This window comes from Physeter macrocephalus, chromosome 18, assembly GCF_002837175.3.
Source record: "Physeter macrocephalus isolate SW-GA chromosome 18, ASM283717v5, whole genome shotgun sequence".
NCBI lineage: Eukaryota > Metazoa > Chordata > Mammalia > Artiodactyla > Physeteridae > Physeter > Physeter macrocephalus.
The window spans coordinates 85,282,439-85,296,640 of NC_041231.1; the positions used below are offsets into that span (position 1 = coordinate 85,282,439).

The 14,202-nt window shown below is 52.9% G+C and overlaps 1 protein-coding gene across 2 annotated transcripts; it reads left to right on the forward strand.

The window, feature by feature from the left end:
• The first annotated feature begins 131 nt into the window (after positions 1-131).
• Positions 132-13,896, forward strand: CCHCR1 (coiled-coil alpha-helical rod protein 1). 2 transcript variants are annotated; one of them, XM_007106356.4, is made up of 18 exons: positions 132-212; positions 1,252-1,318; positions 1,397-1,610; positions 3,372-3,675; positions 6,173-6,336; positions 6,453-6,588; positions 6,783-6,893; positions 7,107-7,256; positions 7,707-7,817; positions 8,052-8,158; positions 10,814-10,926; positions 11,094-11,139; positions 11,296-11,432; positions 11,561-11,749; positions 11,848-11,949; positions 13,002-13,153; positions 13,251-13,422; positions 13,639-13,896. In XM_007106356.4, the coding sequence occupies exons 2-18, from the start codon at positions 1,303-1,305 to the stop codon at positions 13,746-13,748; spliced, it is 2,334 nt and encodes a 777-aa protein (XP_007106418.2). In that variant the 5' UTR covers positions 132-212; positions 1,252-1,302; the 3' UTR covers positions 13,749-13,896. The 2 variants fall into 2 exon arrangements, with proteins under 2 accessions (XP_007106418.2, XP_028335401.1); XM_028479600.2 differs by having other exon boundaries at positions 147-212; positions 1,186-1,318.
• Positions 13,897-14,202: the final 306 nt, after the last annotated feature.

The following is a 14,202-nucleotide window of genomic DNA, read 5'->3' on the forward strand; positions in this document are numbered from 1 at the left end:
GAGGTGCCACCAACGCCTTAATTGGGCCAGGCTTTAGACACTACTGCGCCTGCGTGCACCTCTTCTCCTCCTTCCGGGGTGGTAGCCCTGTAGGCTTTAGAGCGTCCCGCCAACCTGCCCGCTTTGCGCAGGCGCGGTCAGGGGCCGAGGCCGCGCCCGGGAGCTAGGTGTAGGGGGTGTGGCCAAAGGGCTGAGGGGGTCTCTCGCGCCGGGTAAGGGGCGTTCGGGAAGAGTCGGTTGGGGGCGGGAAGGGGCAGAGAGGGGGTACGGGGGTGGGTTCAGGGATCCATAGGGTGGAGGGGTGCAAGGGCAGGGTAAAGGAACAAGTGAGGTGGTCAAACAGCCTTAGAGCTCAGCGTCCAGCAGGGCGAAGACTCATATCTGGGGGAGAGGAGGGAGGGAGAGCAGGCTATTGGGAGATGAGAGAGTGAGGGGCCAGAATAATTTCTTCAGGATAAAAGCAAATTAGGATGTAGGGAGGGATAGGAATCCCAGATTGGGGGAAAAATAGATGAATTTGGGTTAGAGGGTGGGGAGATCTTAAAGACCCCTCTCTCTGCTCTAGGACTCTGGAGAGGTGGGTGGGCAACAGGAATGGACGCTGAGGAGACAATAGAGAGAAACTGAGAGGAAGGTTGCTGGAAGGGTTTGGATGCGACGTCAGGAAGCTGGCTTTTCTGCCAAGGGGGTCTAGGCTGCCTGGATTCCCCGGGGGTCCTGGGTAGGCGTCCTGCCCTACATGTGGCCACATTCATCTGGGGCCAGGCATTGGGCCAGCGCTTTGATAGGGAAGGACCCAGGAGTCATGGCTTGGTGGTGTCTGGATGGGCTTCCGCAAGGCCTTGGTGAGCCATGGAGAGAACTCGAGATTGGGCTCACAGCCTCTGCACTGCATACCTCCTTTCTCACCTCCATCCAGGAAAGGCAGAGACTGTAGAAACTTAAGGAGGAGGGTAAAGGCACTGCCCAGAATTCTAAAAGTATGAGTAAAACCAGAGCCTCTCTCAGCCTGTCTCAGTAAATTCTCTCCATCTCATGGCTGTTACCACAGTCCTATCAGGAACCAGATTGAGACAAGCAAGTGATCTTCGGGTATTTCCTACTTCTTTTGGGAAGTTGGATAAGAGGAGCTAAGAGTCAGATGGACCTGGCTGTTATTTAAGGATTATGACTTTGTTATTGTAGGGGCTGTCTCTTTGGAAGGTGGCCTGAAAATTGAATTGGAGTGTCCTTGTTTCTCCTGTTGTCCAGGGGAGCATAGATGGCTGGACACAGACCCTAGAGACTTCAAATAATGTGGAAATGTTTCGACCTTCAGGTCAGTGGGACCTGGCAAGGGGGCTGGTGATTATGTCTCCCTGGGAAACTGACCATCTTTGTCCTTATGATTCTTCAGGTTCCACTGGGCTGATACCCCCATCCCACTTCCAAGTTCGGCCCCTTCCAACTCTGCCAAGAATGGCTCCCACGTGGGTCTCAGACATTCCCCTGGTTCAGCTCCCAGCCCATCAAGATGTCTTAGAGAGGCGGCCAGATAACCAGAGACCTCAAGTGACCATGTGGGAACAGGAAGTTTCTGGCAAAGGGCAGGAGCCAGGGTGGAGAGGCAGGTACAGATCTAATGTTGCTGTTTTCTTGGGCTTGCTTGCCAGTGGCCCTTCTTCCCTGAAATAGATTCCTTACCCTATTTCAGCCCTTAGTTCCATGATTTATTCATTTTTATATAAGCAGTTGTTGTTGCCTACAATGTATAAATAATAGCAGTGTGCTAGATGCTAGGGACAAGGATAACAAAAATGAATAAGAGAGATCCTGATATCAAGGAATTTTATTTTATTTTTGATAATTTTTTTAAATGAATTTATCTATTTATTTATTTTATTTTTGGCTGCGTTGGCCTTTGTTGCTGCGCACAGGCTTTCTCTAGTTGCGGTGAGCGGGGGCTACTCTTCATTGTGGTGTGTGGGCTTCTCATTGCAGTGGCTTCTCTTGTTGCGGAGCACAGGCTGTAGGTGCGTGGGCTCAGTAGTTGTGGCTCATGGGCTCTAGACCACAGGCTCAGTAGTTGTGGCACACGGGCTTAGTTGCTCCGCGGCATGTGGGATCTTCCTGGAGCAGGGCTCGAACCCGTGTCCCCTGCCTTAGCAGGCGGATTCTTAACCACTGCGCCACTAGGGAAGCCCCTATCAAAGAATTTTAAATCCTAAAGGAAGAGATAGGTTGACTCGCAGCTGATTGTATTAAGCGTAGTATAAGGCAGGCTGAAGAAGTACGGGCTGGGAGTACAGACCGTGTGCTGTGGTAGTGTAGATTCATTCTGATAGAGCTGACCATGCCATCTGTCAGTTTGTTGTCTGTGAAAATTCTTATTCTTGTTGTTTCATGTGTGTCTTTTCCCAAATGTACTGGAACATCATCCTGCCATTTTGTTCTTGAGTGGATTGCAGGTGAGTCTACCTTGGACCCCATCAAAGGGAAAGGAGCATAATGATGAAAGGGCAGCATTGGAGTGAGTGTCAGGAGACAGAGACTCTTTGTGACTAATTTGGCCACCAGCTAGGGGTCCTTTGGCCAGTCACCTCATTTCTCTAGGCTACAGATCTCTGCCACTTAAAAAAGGTGCTGGGGAATTCCCTGGCGGTCCAGTGGTTAGGACTCTGCTTTCACTGCCAAGGGCACAGGTTCAGTTCCTGGTCAGGGAGCTAAGATCCTGCATGCTGCATGGTGCGGCCAAAAAAAATTAAATTAAAAAAAAAAATGCTGTGGTTCTGGGCCTCAGTGAGGGAGCTGTGTCAAGAGCCATGTTATAAGCTGGTTTCAACTTTATGTGATGCCAGTAGACTGCTTTCCAATGGTTGGGACTATGTAATTTATTGAGGTACTGCACTCTCAGTCTTCTCATGTGGTGTAGCTAACACTCAATAAATGATTTGAACTAGTGCCTGGCCTTACCATATTGATACTCGTTGCCATGACCTCTCTTTTCACCTCCATCAAACTTTTCCTTGCCCTTAAATCAGAATTCAGAAATCTCTGAGTGTCCTTCCAGCTTCTCCAGTTTAGAATGTGCGGCCTAATGATGTGCACATCTGATGTTTAACACATCTGCCTGTATACTGTCCTCGAGAGAGGTCATGTTCCATGAACTCAGCTAGCCTTTAGGTCCTGTGGGCCCAGATATGCTTAGTAGGGCTGTTGTCAGTGATGATGGTGACGGAAATGCAGAGATCCCCATGGCCCAGCTTCATCCCCTGCCATCTCCCCATATGGGAGCATAGGGATCCTCTCCTCCTTCTCCTGTCTCCATTTATGCCTTGGCCACCCTCCCAGCACCAGAGACAGGTCTCACTTATGTTAACCTGTCTTTGAAGGTCCTTGGAGCTGGCGGGGTCGCAGGCCCTGAGCCAGCAGGCTGAGCTGATCTCTAGGCAGCTGCGAGAGCTGCGGCGGCTCGAGGAGGAGGTCCGGGTGCTGCGGGAGACCTCGCTGCAGCAGAAGATGAGGCTGGAGGCCCAGGCCATGGAGCTGGAGGCACTGGCACGGGCAGAGAAGGCTGGCCGCGCTGAGGCCGAGGGCCTGCGTGCTGCCCTGGCCGGGGCTGAGGTTGTCCGGAAGAACCTGGAAGAAGGGAGCCAACGGGAGCTGGAGGAGGTTCAGAGGCTGCACCAAGAGCAGGTGAATGTGGGCCTAGTAAGTGTTCAGCTGCACAGTGGTGAGCTGGGCAGGAGCTCCCCAGCAAAGAGCAGGCATTGCAGAAAAGGGTGATGAGATGTTTGCTGAAGGTGAAAGAAACAGGTGACCTGGAAAGAGGGAGAACTTGGATGTGTTGGTCTTATTCAGATTGCCCTTTTCCGCCTGGACTCAGGAGACCTCCCGCCACTTGAAGCCCTCCTTCCTCTTCCAGTAGGAAGTAGTTTGTCTTTCTACTTTACTCTAGGTACCCACTTCATCTGGGAACACTGTGGGAGGGAGAGTGAGGGAGGTGGGAGTGGGGTCCTAAGGTGGACTGGGAAGGGGCGATTATTCAGTCAGCAAGCATTTATATGTGCTTACTCTTTGCCATCCCTGAGACAAGAGCCGGGACACTGGGGTGAGCAAATCAGCCACCTCTCTGCCCTTGTGGGTGGAGCTGACAGCCTAGTAGGGGATACACACATTCAATGCTTAATTTAATTCTAATTAATTAACTGCAATTGGGAAAAGAGCCATGAAGGAGAAGGACGAAGGAGCCCTGACTGGTCTGGGGGTTAGGGAAGGCCACCCTAACCAGTCGACATGTTAGGAAATGAAACCATAAAGATATTGGAAGAAAATATGGATGAATTCTTTTATAACCTGGGAATGGGGAAGCCTTTCTACCTGTGAATCAAAATCCAGAGCCATTAAAGAAAAGATTGATATATTGACTTTATAATACCAAACTTAGGAATGACAAAATAAAAATAAAATTAAAGGGTAAGTGATAAACTATAGAAGAATATTTCCAGGTCATATCACAAGAAAAAGCTAATATCCCTACTATATAAAGTGTGCCTAGAAATCAAGAAGAGAAAGACAGCAGTCCAGGCAGAAAATGGACAGAGGAGATGGTTCAAAGAAAAATATAAAGAGCCTTTAGATTCATGAAAGATGCTTAATGATAAGAAGTTGACATTTGTGTTAAATAGGAGTGGGCAGGCTTCCCTGGTGCCACAGTGGTTGGGAGTCCGTCTGCCAGTGCAGGGGACAAGGGTTCGAGCCCTGGTCTGAGAGGATCCCACATGCTGCGGAGCAGCTGGGCCCGTGCGCCACAGCTACTGAGCCTGCTCTCTGGAGCCCGCGTGCCACAACTGCTGAGGACCACGCGCCTAGAGCCCATGCTCTGCAGTGGGAGGGGCCACCACAATGAGAGGCCCGTGCACGGTGGCGAGGAGTGGCCCCCACTGACCACAGCTGGAGGGGGCCCGCACACGGCAACGAAGACCCAATGCAGCTATAAATAAATAAATACATTAATTAATTAAAATAAAAAAATAGGAGTTGGCTAGTGGGCAGGCATGTGGGGAGGTGATGGGGGCTGGTGTGACACTTGGCTGCAAGTAGATGTGAACGGGAGGGGGCCAGAGGGGCCTGAGTGCAGGCGATGAGAGGGGCTCTGGGTGTTGGGGTGGAGTGTGAGGCCTTGGGCCTGTTCAAATTTATACTTTACCTTAAGAGCAATGGGTAACCGCTGAAAGGTTTTAACAGGGAAATGACAAGATCAGATTTATATTTTATGTGTAAAAGGACCAGTTTTGTGATTCGTGTCCAAAAAGCTCACAGTAACTATGGTGTAGAGATAGGGCTAGAGGCGGGCAGACTGGAAGTGAGGGCAGCTACTTCCCCTCCTTCACTGGCCGAACCATGACTCCTTCAGTGTATCTGACACCCTTAACCACTGTCGGTGGTGCTGTGAGAAAAGGACAAGCTCCCTGCCTTCCTAGGGCTTCCTTCTGGATGCGGGGAAGCAGACAGTAAGCACGTGCAGAAGCAGGATCATTTCATAATGATGAGAAGTGCGGGAAGGGCACGAACAGGTGATAGGACAGCGCAGGTGCTGGGTAGGGAGTAGCGGTCCGGGGAGGCCTTCCCCACGAGGCGGCATCACCGGGATCTGATGAGCTGGGGGAAGCCAAGCCTCCAGGTAGACTCTGAGGTGGGAAAGAGCAGACTTGTTGGGGGGACGGTGGGAGAGCACTGTGGCTGGCGCAGAGCGGGCAGGGGGAGAAACAGGACAGAGCTCAGAGAAGCAGGCAGAGGCCAAGGCGCGACAGGTTTCACAGGCCCAGGGAAGAAGCCGCTCTGAACGCTGTGGTAAGCCACTGGAGGCTTCTAAGACCGGTCAGGAGATGGTTGCCATTGTCCAGGCCAGAGATGAGGGTGGGTTACCTCAGATTGGTGGCACTGGATATGGAGAGAAGTGACAATGTTTTGGTGGGAGACCTGACAGGAACTGCTGGTGGATTGGAGGGTGATGGGGAGTGAGTCACCAAGGATGGTCTCTGTTTTGCTGTGCACAGTTGGGTGATTTCTTGGGTGCTTGTCCAAGGTCACAGAAAGTGGGAGTGAAGGGCAGGGCCAAAGCAGAGGGCGGATTTGGAAAGCCCAGGTGTGGGCGAGCTGGCCCCTGCTGAGCCCTCCCTTCTCTCCATAGCTCTCCTCCCTGACACAGGCTCACCGGGAGGCTCTTTCCAGTTTGACTAGCGAAGCTGGGGGCCTGCAGAAGTCTCTGAGTAGTCTGGAAGCCAGGAGGTCAGGAGAAGCCGAGGAGCTGGCTGCGGCCCAGAGGGAGGCTGAGCTGCTGCGGAAGCAGCTGAGGTGAGTGGGCGGGTGGGCGACCGAAGGGCAGTCGGTCTGGCATTCGGTGGGTTGGTGGGTGGGCTGGGTCTCCAGGGTGCCCCCCGATGGCTACCCTGCTCCCACCCCAACCCTAGGAAGACCCAAGAGGATTTGGAGGCTCAGGTGACCTTGGTTGAGAACCTAAGGAGGTACGTGGGGGAGCAGGTCCCTCCCGAGGTCCACAGTCAGATGTGGGAATCAGAGCGACAGGAGCTTCTAGAAACAGTGCAGGTGAGAGAGTGCTGGGCATGGGGTGGGACATGAGGGCTCAGGTCCTGGGCGAGGGGGCCCTGGAGAAGAGCACAGTCCCCGGGAGAGAAGGCAGTGCTGTCAAGGAGCACACAGACTGGCTGCCTCCTGAGGGCCACTGGGAGACCCGCAAGAGGTAGCTGTCCTTTCTCTCTCTCCCCCGACCCCGCCCGAAGCACCTGCGGGAGGACCAGGCCGGCCTGCACACCACCGCGGAGCTGCTGCAGGTGCGCGTGCAGAGCCTCACGCACATCCTCTGCATGCAGGAGGAGGAGCTGGCCCGGAGGGTAGGCCCCTGGCCCAGGCCCCTCGCCCCCGGGTGCCCCCTGTGCGTGGGAGGGGTTGGTGTGCCGCTCCTAGAACCTGCCCGCGTCTTTCTTCCCCTGAACACCACTTCTTGCTGTGGCTCCTGATGCCTGGGCAGGACAGAAGAAATAAAACCCACCTCCTTCCTCTGCTCCCCCAGGAGCCCACACTCTCCCCACTTCCTCCACCCTCAGGTTCAGCCTTCAGACTGCCTGGAGCCCGAGTTCACCAAGAAGTGCCAGTCGCTACTGAAGCGCTGGCGGGAGAAGGTGTTTGCCCTTATGGTGCAGCTGAAGGCCCAGGAGCTGGAGCACAGAGAATGCATGGAGCAGCTGAAGGGACAGGTCGCCTGGCACCCTCTTTCTCCCCATGCTCTCCCCCAGCTCTCTGCTCCTTACAGGAGGGGTGGCATTTATTCACCAAATACTTGGGTGGTTCCCACATGCTGGCAGCACAGCCCTGAGCAAAGGCTGACAAGGACCTGCTCTCATGAGGCTTACATTCTGTGAGGTGGGCTGGCCTCTCCCAGAAAGTGACAGTGTCCAAGGATGGGTGGGTGGCATGGGCAGAGGCTGGCCACGGGTCCTGGTGGGTCGGTCACAGGGTAGTTCCTTAAGGTGTGGGCACGGGGAACGTGCTTCTGGAAGGAAACCTGGACCCAGACTCCATTCTTAGGAACCCGGGCTTACTGTCTCCATGTGTGGCCTTCTTTCAGAGACTCCTGCATCTGCCCCTTCCTTCCCAGCGCCTCCCCTACAGCTCTGGCTCTAGACCTGCCTCCTCTCCTCCCCCAGGTGGCAGAGCTCCAGGAAAGAGTCGAAACCCAGTGCCAGGAGCAGGCCATCCTGCAGCGCTCCCTGCAGGACAAAGCTGCAGAGGTGGAGGTAGAGCAGATGGGTGCCAAGGTCAGTGTCTGAGATGGGCAGAGGCTGAGGGAGGGCAGGGAAACCCCAGGGAGGGGGACACTTTTGGTTTGTTTTGGCTGTACCATGTGGCATGCAGGATCTTAGTTCCCCGAACCAGGGATCAAACCCGTGTCCCCTGCAGTGGAAGCGAGCAGTCTTAACCACTGGACTGCCAACCACTGGACCGCCAGGGAAGTCCTGAGGGGACCATTTTCTTTACCATATCCTTCCTAGGCCCTGCAGACGGAGCTGAGCCGCACTCAGGAGGCCCGGCGCCGGGAGCAGCAGCAGACAGCCACAGCGGAAGAGCAGCTGAAGCTTGTGGCCAATGCTGTCAGCAGGTATCTGGGATGGAGGGTGGGTGGAGTAGCATTTCTGCTTTGACAGCTTCCTGGGCATCTTGGAGTTTAAGAGCCTCAGGCAAGAAGGGCTAGAAAGCTGGCCGTGTGGAGGATGCAGGGCTGGAGGTATGTAGCCCTGTAAAATCTTTGTTTGTTTTTTCCTGGGGCAACCCCCCTCCACATTGACAGCAGGGTCACTTGTTATGACTCCCACCCACTGCGTGTTTGGCTGGAGATGAGGTATTACTAACTTCCTTTTGCAGTTAGTAACGGCTTGAGCTAAATAGCGCACCTAGGAGGGTCTCCATTCAACTGTTCGAGGATGAGGAATGTGGACACTTGATCTTTCTTCCTTCCCTCCTTTCTCTCTTTCTTTCTTTCTTTCTTTTTTTTTTTTGTGGCAACTCTGTGTCGAGCAAGTCTATTGGTGCCATTTTTTTTCCAACAGCATTGTTTTAAAATTAATGCTGTTTTAAAATGTTTAGTTGTTTTTTCAGACGTAATGGTATTGCACACTTAGTGGACTACAGTATAGCATATACATAACTTTTATATGCACTGGGAACCCAGAAAATTCGTGTGACTCGCTTTATTGCAGTTCCCCCCCCATTTATTTATTTATTTGATTATTTTTTTAACATCTTTTTTGGAGTATAATTGCTTTACAATGGTGTGTTAGTTTCTGCTATATAACACAGTGAATCAGCTATACATATACATATATCTCCCCATATCTCTTCCCTCTTGCGTCTCCTTCCCACCCTTCCTATCCCACCCCTCTATGTGGTCACAAAGCACCAAGCTTATCTCCCTGTGCTATGCGGCTGCTTCCCACTAGCTATCTATTTTACATTTGATAGTATATATAAGTCCATGCCACTCTCTCACTTCGCCCCAGCTTACCCTTCCCCGTCCCTGCCAGTTTCCTTTTTAATCAATTGCAAGCCTGTCTCTCATACCAACTTCCTAGGTGTTTCCTTCACAGCTATTGTTAGATAACCTTTAGAAAGACCTCTAAGGAGAAGCACAGGTTTCTTTGCACAGGTAACAATCCCTCCTCGGCTTTGGACATGGGGACACGGAGGTGGTCTGAGGAGAGCTCTCAGCACAGTGCCTGGCTTATTGTCTGCATTCTGTAAATGTTCACTTTTACCATGAGGCTCTTCTAGATGGATCACGTAACAGTTTTGGCTTAGAAAAATTGTGATGCAGGGTGGGTCCTTGCCTACCGTCCCTTTCTGTTGGATTTGTACCTTGAGGACTAATTTAACCAAAAAAAAAATTTCATGAAAAATTTCAAGCGTGCATGGCATTAGAGATACAAGTTATGATGAACTACTGCCCAGATTTAATCCATTGCATGTGCCTCCTACCTCCAGGAAGACAGAAAGATACACTGTGGACGGGGTTTTACTTTGATACCAGGACATTACTGAAATGGTCCTTGCTAATGATTTATTGCCAAAAAGTCCACGTGGCCAAAAACAACCCAAGCTCGGATTGTTGCCAGGTTTGTTAGTCTCTTGGTGGCTTGGAGATCCTGTCAGGAAAAGGATTTCATAAGAGCCACAGTAGGTGTTGGAAGCACCCGCTCAAACAATTGTCAGATAAAAGTGATCTCTGCTGTGCTGCTAGGGATACAGCCTTCAGCCTTTGTCGTCTGCTTGTTTTCCCCCTGGGTGCTGCCTAGGCCCTCCTCCCAGGGGACCCGTTTAGACTTCTCAACTTCCATGAGCCACGTTGATCCTGCTTTGGGCACAGCCAGCTGATAAAGCATGTGGACCCGGCCTTTGTTGGTATCAGGGACTTGTTAGATAGGATAACTTTGATCTCTGATACATAATAGTGATCAAAAAGCAGATCGTGAGAAATAAGCTTATTAGCACATTGCTTGAAAAGATGTACAATCATTTAATGCCTTCTTGGGGCAAACTGATGGAAGCTATGGGCTTTGTTCCATAGAAGAATGCACATAAGTTCATACACCCCAAACGTGGCATATGGCGGCAGGAGACTCCCCAAACCTGGAGACGCACCTGGAGGCCTGAGGTGCAAAAGTCTAAAAGCTAGAGATAAGCCTGCTTTAGGGCACTTGTTTTAGCCCCCATAGAATCAATATTACTGAACCCTTTACTTTGTGATGGTATCTGAGTCCAGATAAGGTTCGACCCCATGAACCTGATTATTGTTTTTACCCTCGGGTTGTTTTTAAAGACACTGATTGCAAGGACGCAAATGAGAAGCTTATGTAGATTTTGGGACCAGAAATAGCAGCGCCTTTTTTTTTTTTTTGTCTGGGCCACGCAGCATGCGGGATCTTAGTTCCCCGACCAGGGATCAAACCCACACCCCCTGCAGTGGAAGTACAGAGACTTAACCACTGGACCACCAGGGAAGTCCCTAGCTATGCTTTTCTTCTGAGCAACTGCATCATTTTTATTTGACAATCACTAAGGGGCTTAAGCTCTCAGTTTTCTTTCACGACTGGCAGGGCACAGAGTTGGGGCCCCTACTCTTGGCTTCAGCTTCTCTTGCCCTTGCTCTGATTTCCCCTTCCCTGCTTTCCCCACATACATAGCAATACAGGATAGAGGGGATCAAGTCCTTTTGGAAATAAGATGGGGTTGAAGGGTCATGACTTTGTGTCTTCTCCAGCTTTCAGACCTGGCTCCAGAGCACCGTGGCGGAGGTGAAGCGGGCCGCAGCCCGGCTGCCCGGCCTCAGCAGCCGAGTCAGCTATGCCGTCCGCAAGGTCCACACCATTCAGGGTGGGTAGGGCAACTGCCAGATGCATCCTGCCCTTCCCACTGCCCCACCAGCTCTCTCATCCTACACCCACCCTCCTGCCTCCTTACCATTCCGGGCATCTCCCGTTTTCCCTCTTCTCCTCCACAAAGCTCACCTCTCTGTTGGCTCTCTGCCTTTTCTTCCCCAGGCCTGATGGCTCGAAAACTGGCCCTTGCTCAGCTGCGCCAGGAGAGGTGAAGTTTGGGCCACTTTGAGGATCAGGGGCAGGAGTGGGGCTTTAAGGTGTTGGTTGCTGGGACCCAAAAAAGCGAGGATGGAGGAAGGATGGGGGCTTAGGGGTCAGGCAGCTGGGTGATTCCCCCCATCTCTGTTTCCCTTCCCTGTCTCAGCTGCCCCCGACCCCCACCGGCCATGGATATGAGCCTGGAGTTGGAGCAGCTGCGGGAGGAACGGAACCGTCTGGATGCAGAACTGCAGCTGAGCGCCCACATCATCCAGCAGGAGGTGGGCCGGGCCCGAGAGCAAGGTACACCTGGTCCTCAAGTCACCGAGCTTGAGCCGGGGCCAGAGTCTGAGTCTGGGGGATGAAGAGGAAGAGGGAAGAGCTGGGGTCTAGGGGATGGAGAAGCCCGAGTGGGCACCACATCTTCCCAGGGGAGGCGGAGCGGCAGAAGCTGAGCGGAGTGGCCCAGCAGCTGGAGCACGAGCTGCAGCGCACCCAGGAGTCCCTGGCCAGCTTGGGGCTGCAGCTGGAGGCGGCTCGCCAGGGCCAGCAGGAGAGCACGGCGGAGGCTGCTAGTCTCCGGCAGGAGCTGACCCAGCAGCAGGAGATCTACGGGCAAGGTGTGCAGGAGGGGGCATGGGCAGACCCGTGGTGGGGGGCGGGGGTGGGAACCATGAACCAAGGCTCCCCTGACACCCGACGTGCGCCTCCACCCCAGCTCTGCAGGAGAAGGTGGCCGAAGTGGAGACTCGACTGCGGGAGCAGCTCTCAGAGTCAGAAAGGAGACTGAACGAGGCTCGCAGGGAACACACCAAGGCCGGTGAGATTGGCTGGGGTGGACGTGGGTTTTCAGGAAGAAGGAAGTGTTGAGGCATGAGGTTATTTTAAAAACTTCATTTTTAAAGCTTTTTTGAAGTGTGCGAGTCATGAAGTTAACAAGGAAGATGAATTCTCAGGTGGTAAACACCCCTATATAGCCAGCACGCAGATCAAGCAACAGCACTTGACCAGCCCTGGATCCCCTGCAGCCCCTCCCAGTCATCCCCCTCTGCAAAGGCAGTCTAACATCTCATACCAACGATTACCCCCAAGTTTTTTTTTTTTTTTTTGCGGTACGCGGGCCCCTCACTGTTGTGGCCTCTCCCGTTGCGGAGCACAGGCTCCGGACGCGCAGCCTCAGCGGCCATGGCTCACGGGCCCAGCCGCTCCGTGGCATGTGGGATCTTCCCGGACTGGGGCACGAACTCATGTCCCCTGCATCGGCAGGCAGACTCTCAACCACGGCGCCACCAGGGAAGCCCTACCCCCAACTTTTTATTGGGAAAAATTTCAAACACTTAGCCAAGTTAAAAGAATCATGTAAGGGATACTCATATACCTTCTCTGGTTAGAGGCAGCAGTTAATAACCTTTGGTCACATTTCCTATCTATCCGTATATATACACATATTGATATATAAACATTTTGGGGGGAATTATTGAAAGTAAGTTGCAAACATCCTGACTCTTCAGCTGCATCTCCCACAAATAGGATATTTTCCTCTGTAACCTCAATACCATTGTCACACTTTAAGAAAATGAACATGAATTGCACAAAATCTGATATCCAGTCCCCATTCAGATTTCCCCTGCAGGACTCTGGGTAGCTTCAGCGATGGGGGAGGTACTTTGGGTTTGCAGATTCATAGGATCCTAGAGCATCAGACTCCCCTCTGTACGGGAGACTGAAAGCCACAAAGTGTCAGTGGCTCACCTGAGTCACAGAGCCAGGGACCCAGTGTTCCTGCCCATCCTTCCAGGCTTGTTTTCACGGTGCCTCATGGCCTCTAGGCTGCCCAACACCCGTCCCCTCTGTGGCCTGGCTTTCCCGTAGTTGTCTCGCTGCGCCAGATCCAGCGCAAAGCCACCCGGGAAAAGGAGCGGAACCAGGAGCTGCGGCGCCTGCAGGATGAGGCCCGAAAGGAGGAGGTACAGCGGCTGACCCAGCGCCTAAAGGAGCTGGAGAGAGACAAGAACCTCATGCTGGTAGGAGGCCGAGAGGGGCTCTTCTCAGGGAGCAGAGCTGTGGAAAGGGGAGGGGACTCTGCCTGGGCTTGGTGGCGTTTAACCCTCTCCTTCCCAGGCCACCTTGCAGCAAGAGGGTCTCCTCTCCCGTTACAAGCAGCAGCGACTGTTGGCAGTTCTTCCTTCCCCATCGGGTAAGGGGTTCCCTGTGGAGTCCAGCCCCAGGCCCTCAGAGTCTTCAGCGCCTGCACCTCCGGCCGCGGCCCTATGCACCAAGGAGTCCATCAAAGGTAAGGGACAGATGGCTGGGGACTTCAGGCATCTCTCCTCCAGGCACTCTGCAATGCATGAGCCTTGTTCTCTGTGACCCCTGGAGGCCCACAGCCTCTCTTATTCACGCCCACCTTGGACCAGGAGCCTTCTCCCTCATAACCCTCACATCCTGTGGCGTGACTGTGACAGCCTTCTTTTGTCCACCTCCTGTACCTTGGGGTCTTCTTTCCCAGGATCCCTTTCTGTCCTGCTCGATGACTTGCAGGGCCTGAGTGAGGCCATTTCCAAAGAGGAAGCTATTTGTGAAGGAGACAGCCAGACCTCTTCTTCTGTCTGCCTCTGAGCAGCTGCGAGGACCGGAAGGATGAGGATGGAGGAGGAGTGGGTTGGGGAGGGCGTCCAGCCCAGCTTCCTTCCCATTCAGCTGCCCTCGGGGACACCAGCCACCAAGATGTTGTTAATTCTCCCATGGCTCAATAAAGATGACTACAGTAGGAGCCATTGTTTGGACAGTTGTCTCTGGGAATATAAGGAAATTTTCTCCCTGCAGCCTCTCTTGTCCGGGAAATGTGAGAAGTGGTCCCCCACACAGCTCTTTCTCTAGATTATTCCTTTTTCGAAACCCCTTTCCTAGGCTGCCCAGGAAGTTTTTGGAGAAGCTCCAGGTTTCTTTTTATTCTCAACTTTTGTTTTAAAACTACCTCTGGAAGGTGATCAGTGCCAGGAATGAAGCAGATAAAACATTTCACATGTCCGACAGGAATCGCAGATCCAGGCAGCATCGTGCCCCGGGGGCC

Bases quoted from the DNA above. Each gene is read 5' to 3' on its own strand.
- CCHCR1 (XM_007106356.4), top strand. The intron at 11,140-11,295 runs GTGAAGTTTGGG...TCCCTGTCTCAG, and splicing joins GCTCAGCTGCGCCAGGAGAG to CTGCCCCCGACCCCCACCGG. The intron at 11,433-11,560 runs GTACACCTGGTC...ACATCTTCCCAG, and splicing joins GGGCCGGGCCCGAGAGCAAG to GGGAGGCGGAGCGGCAGAAG.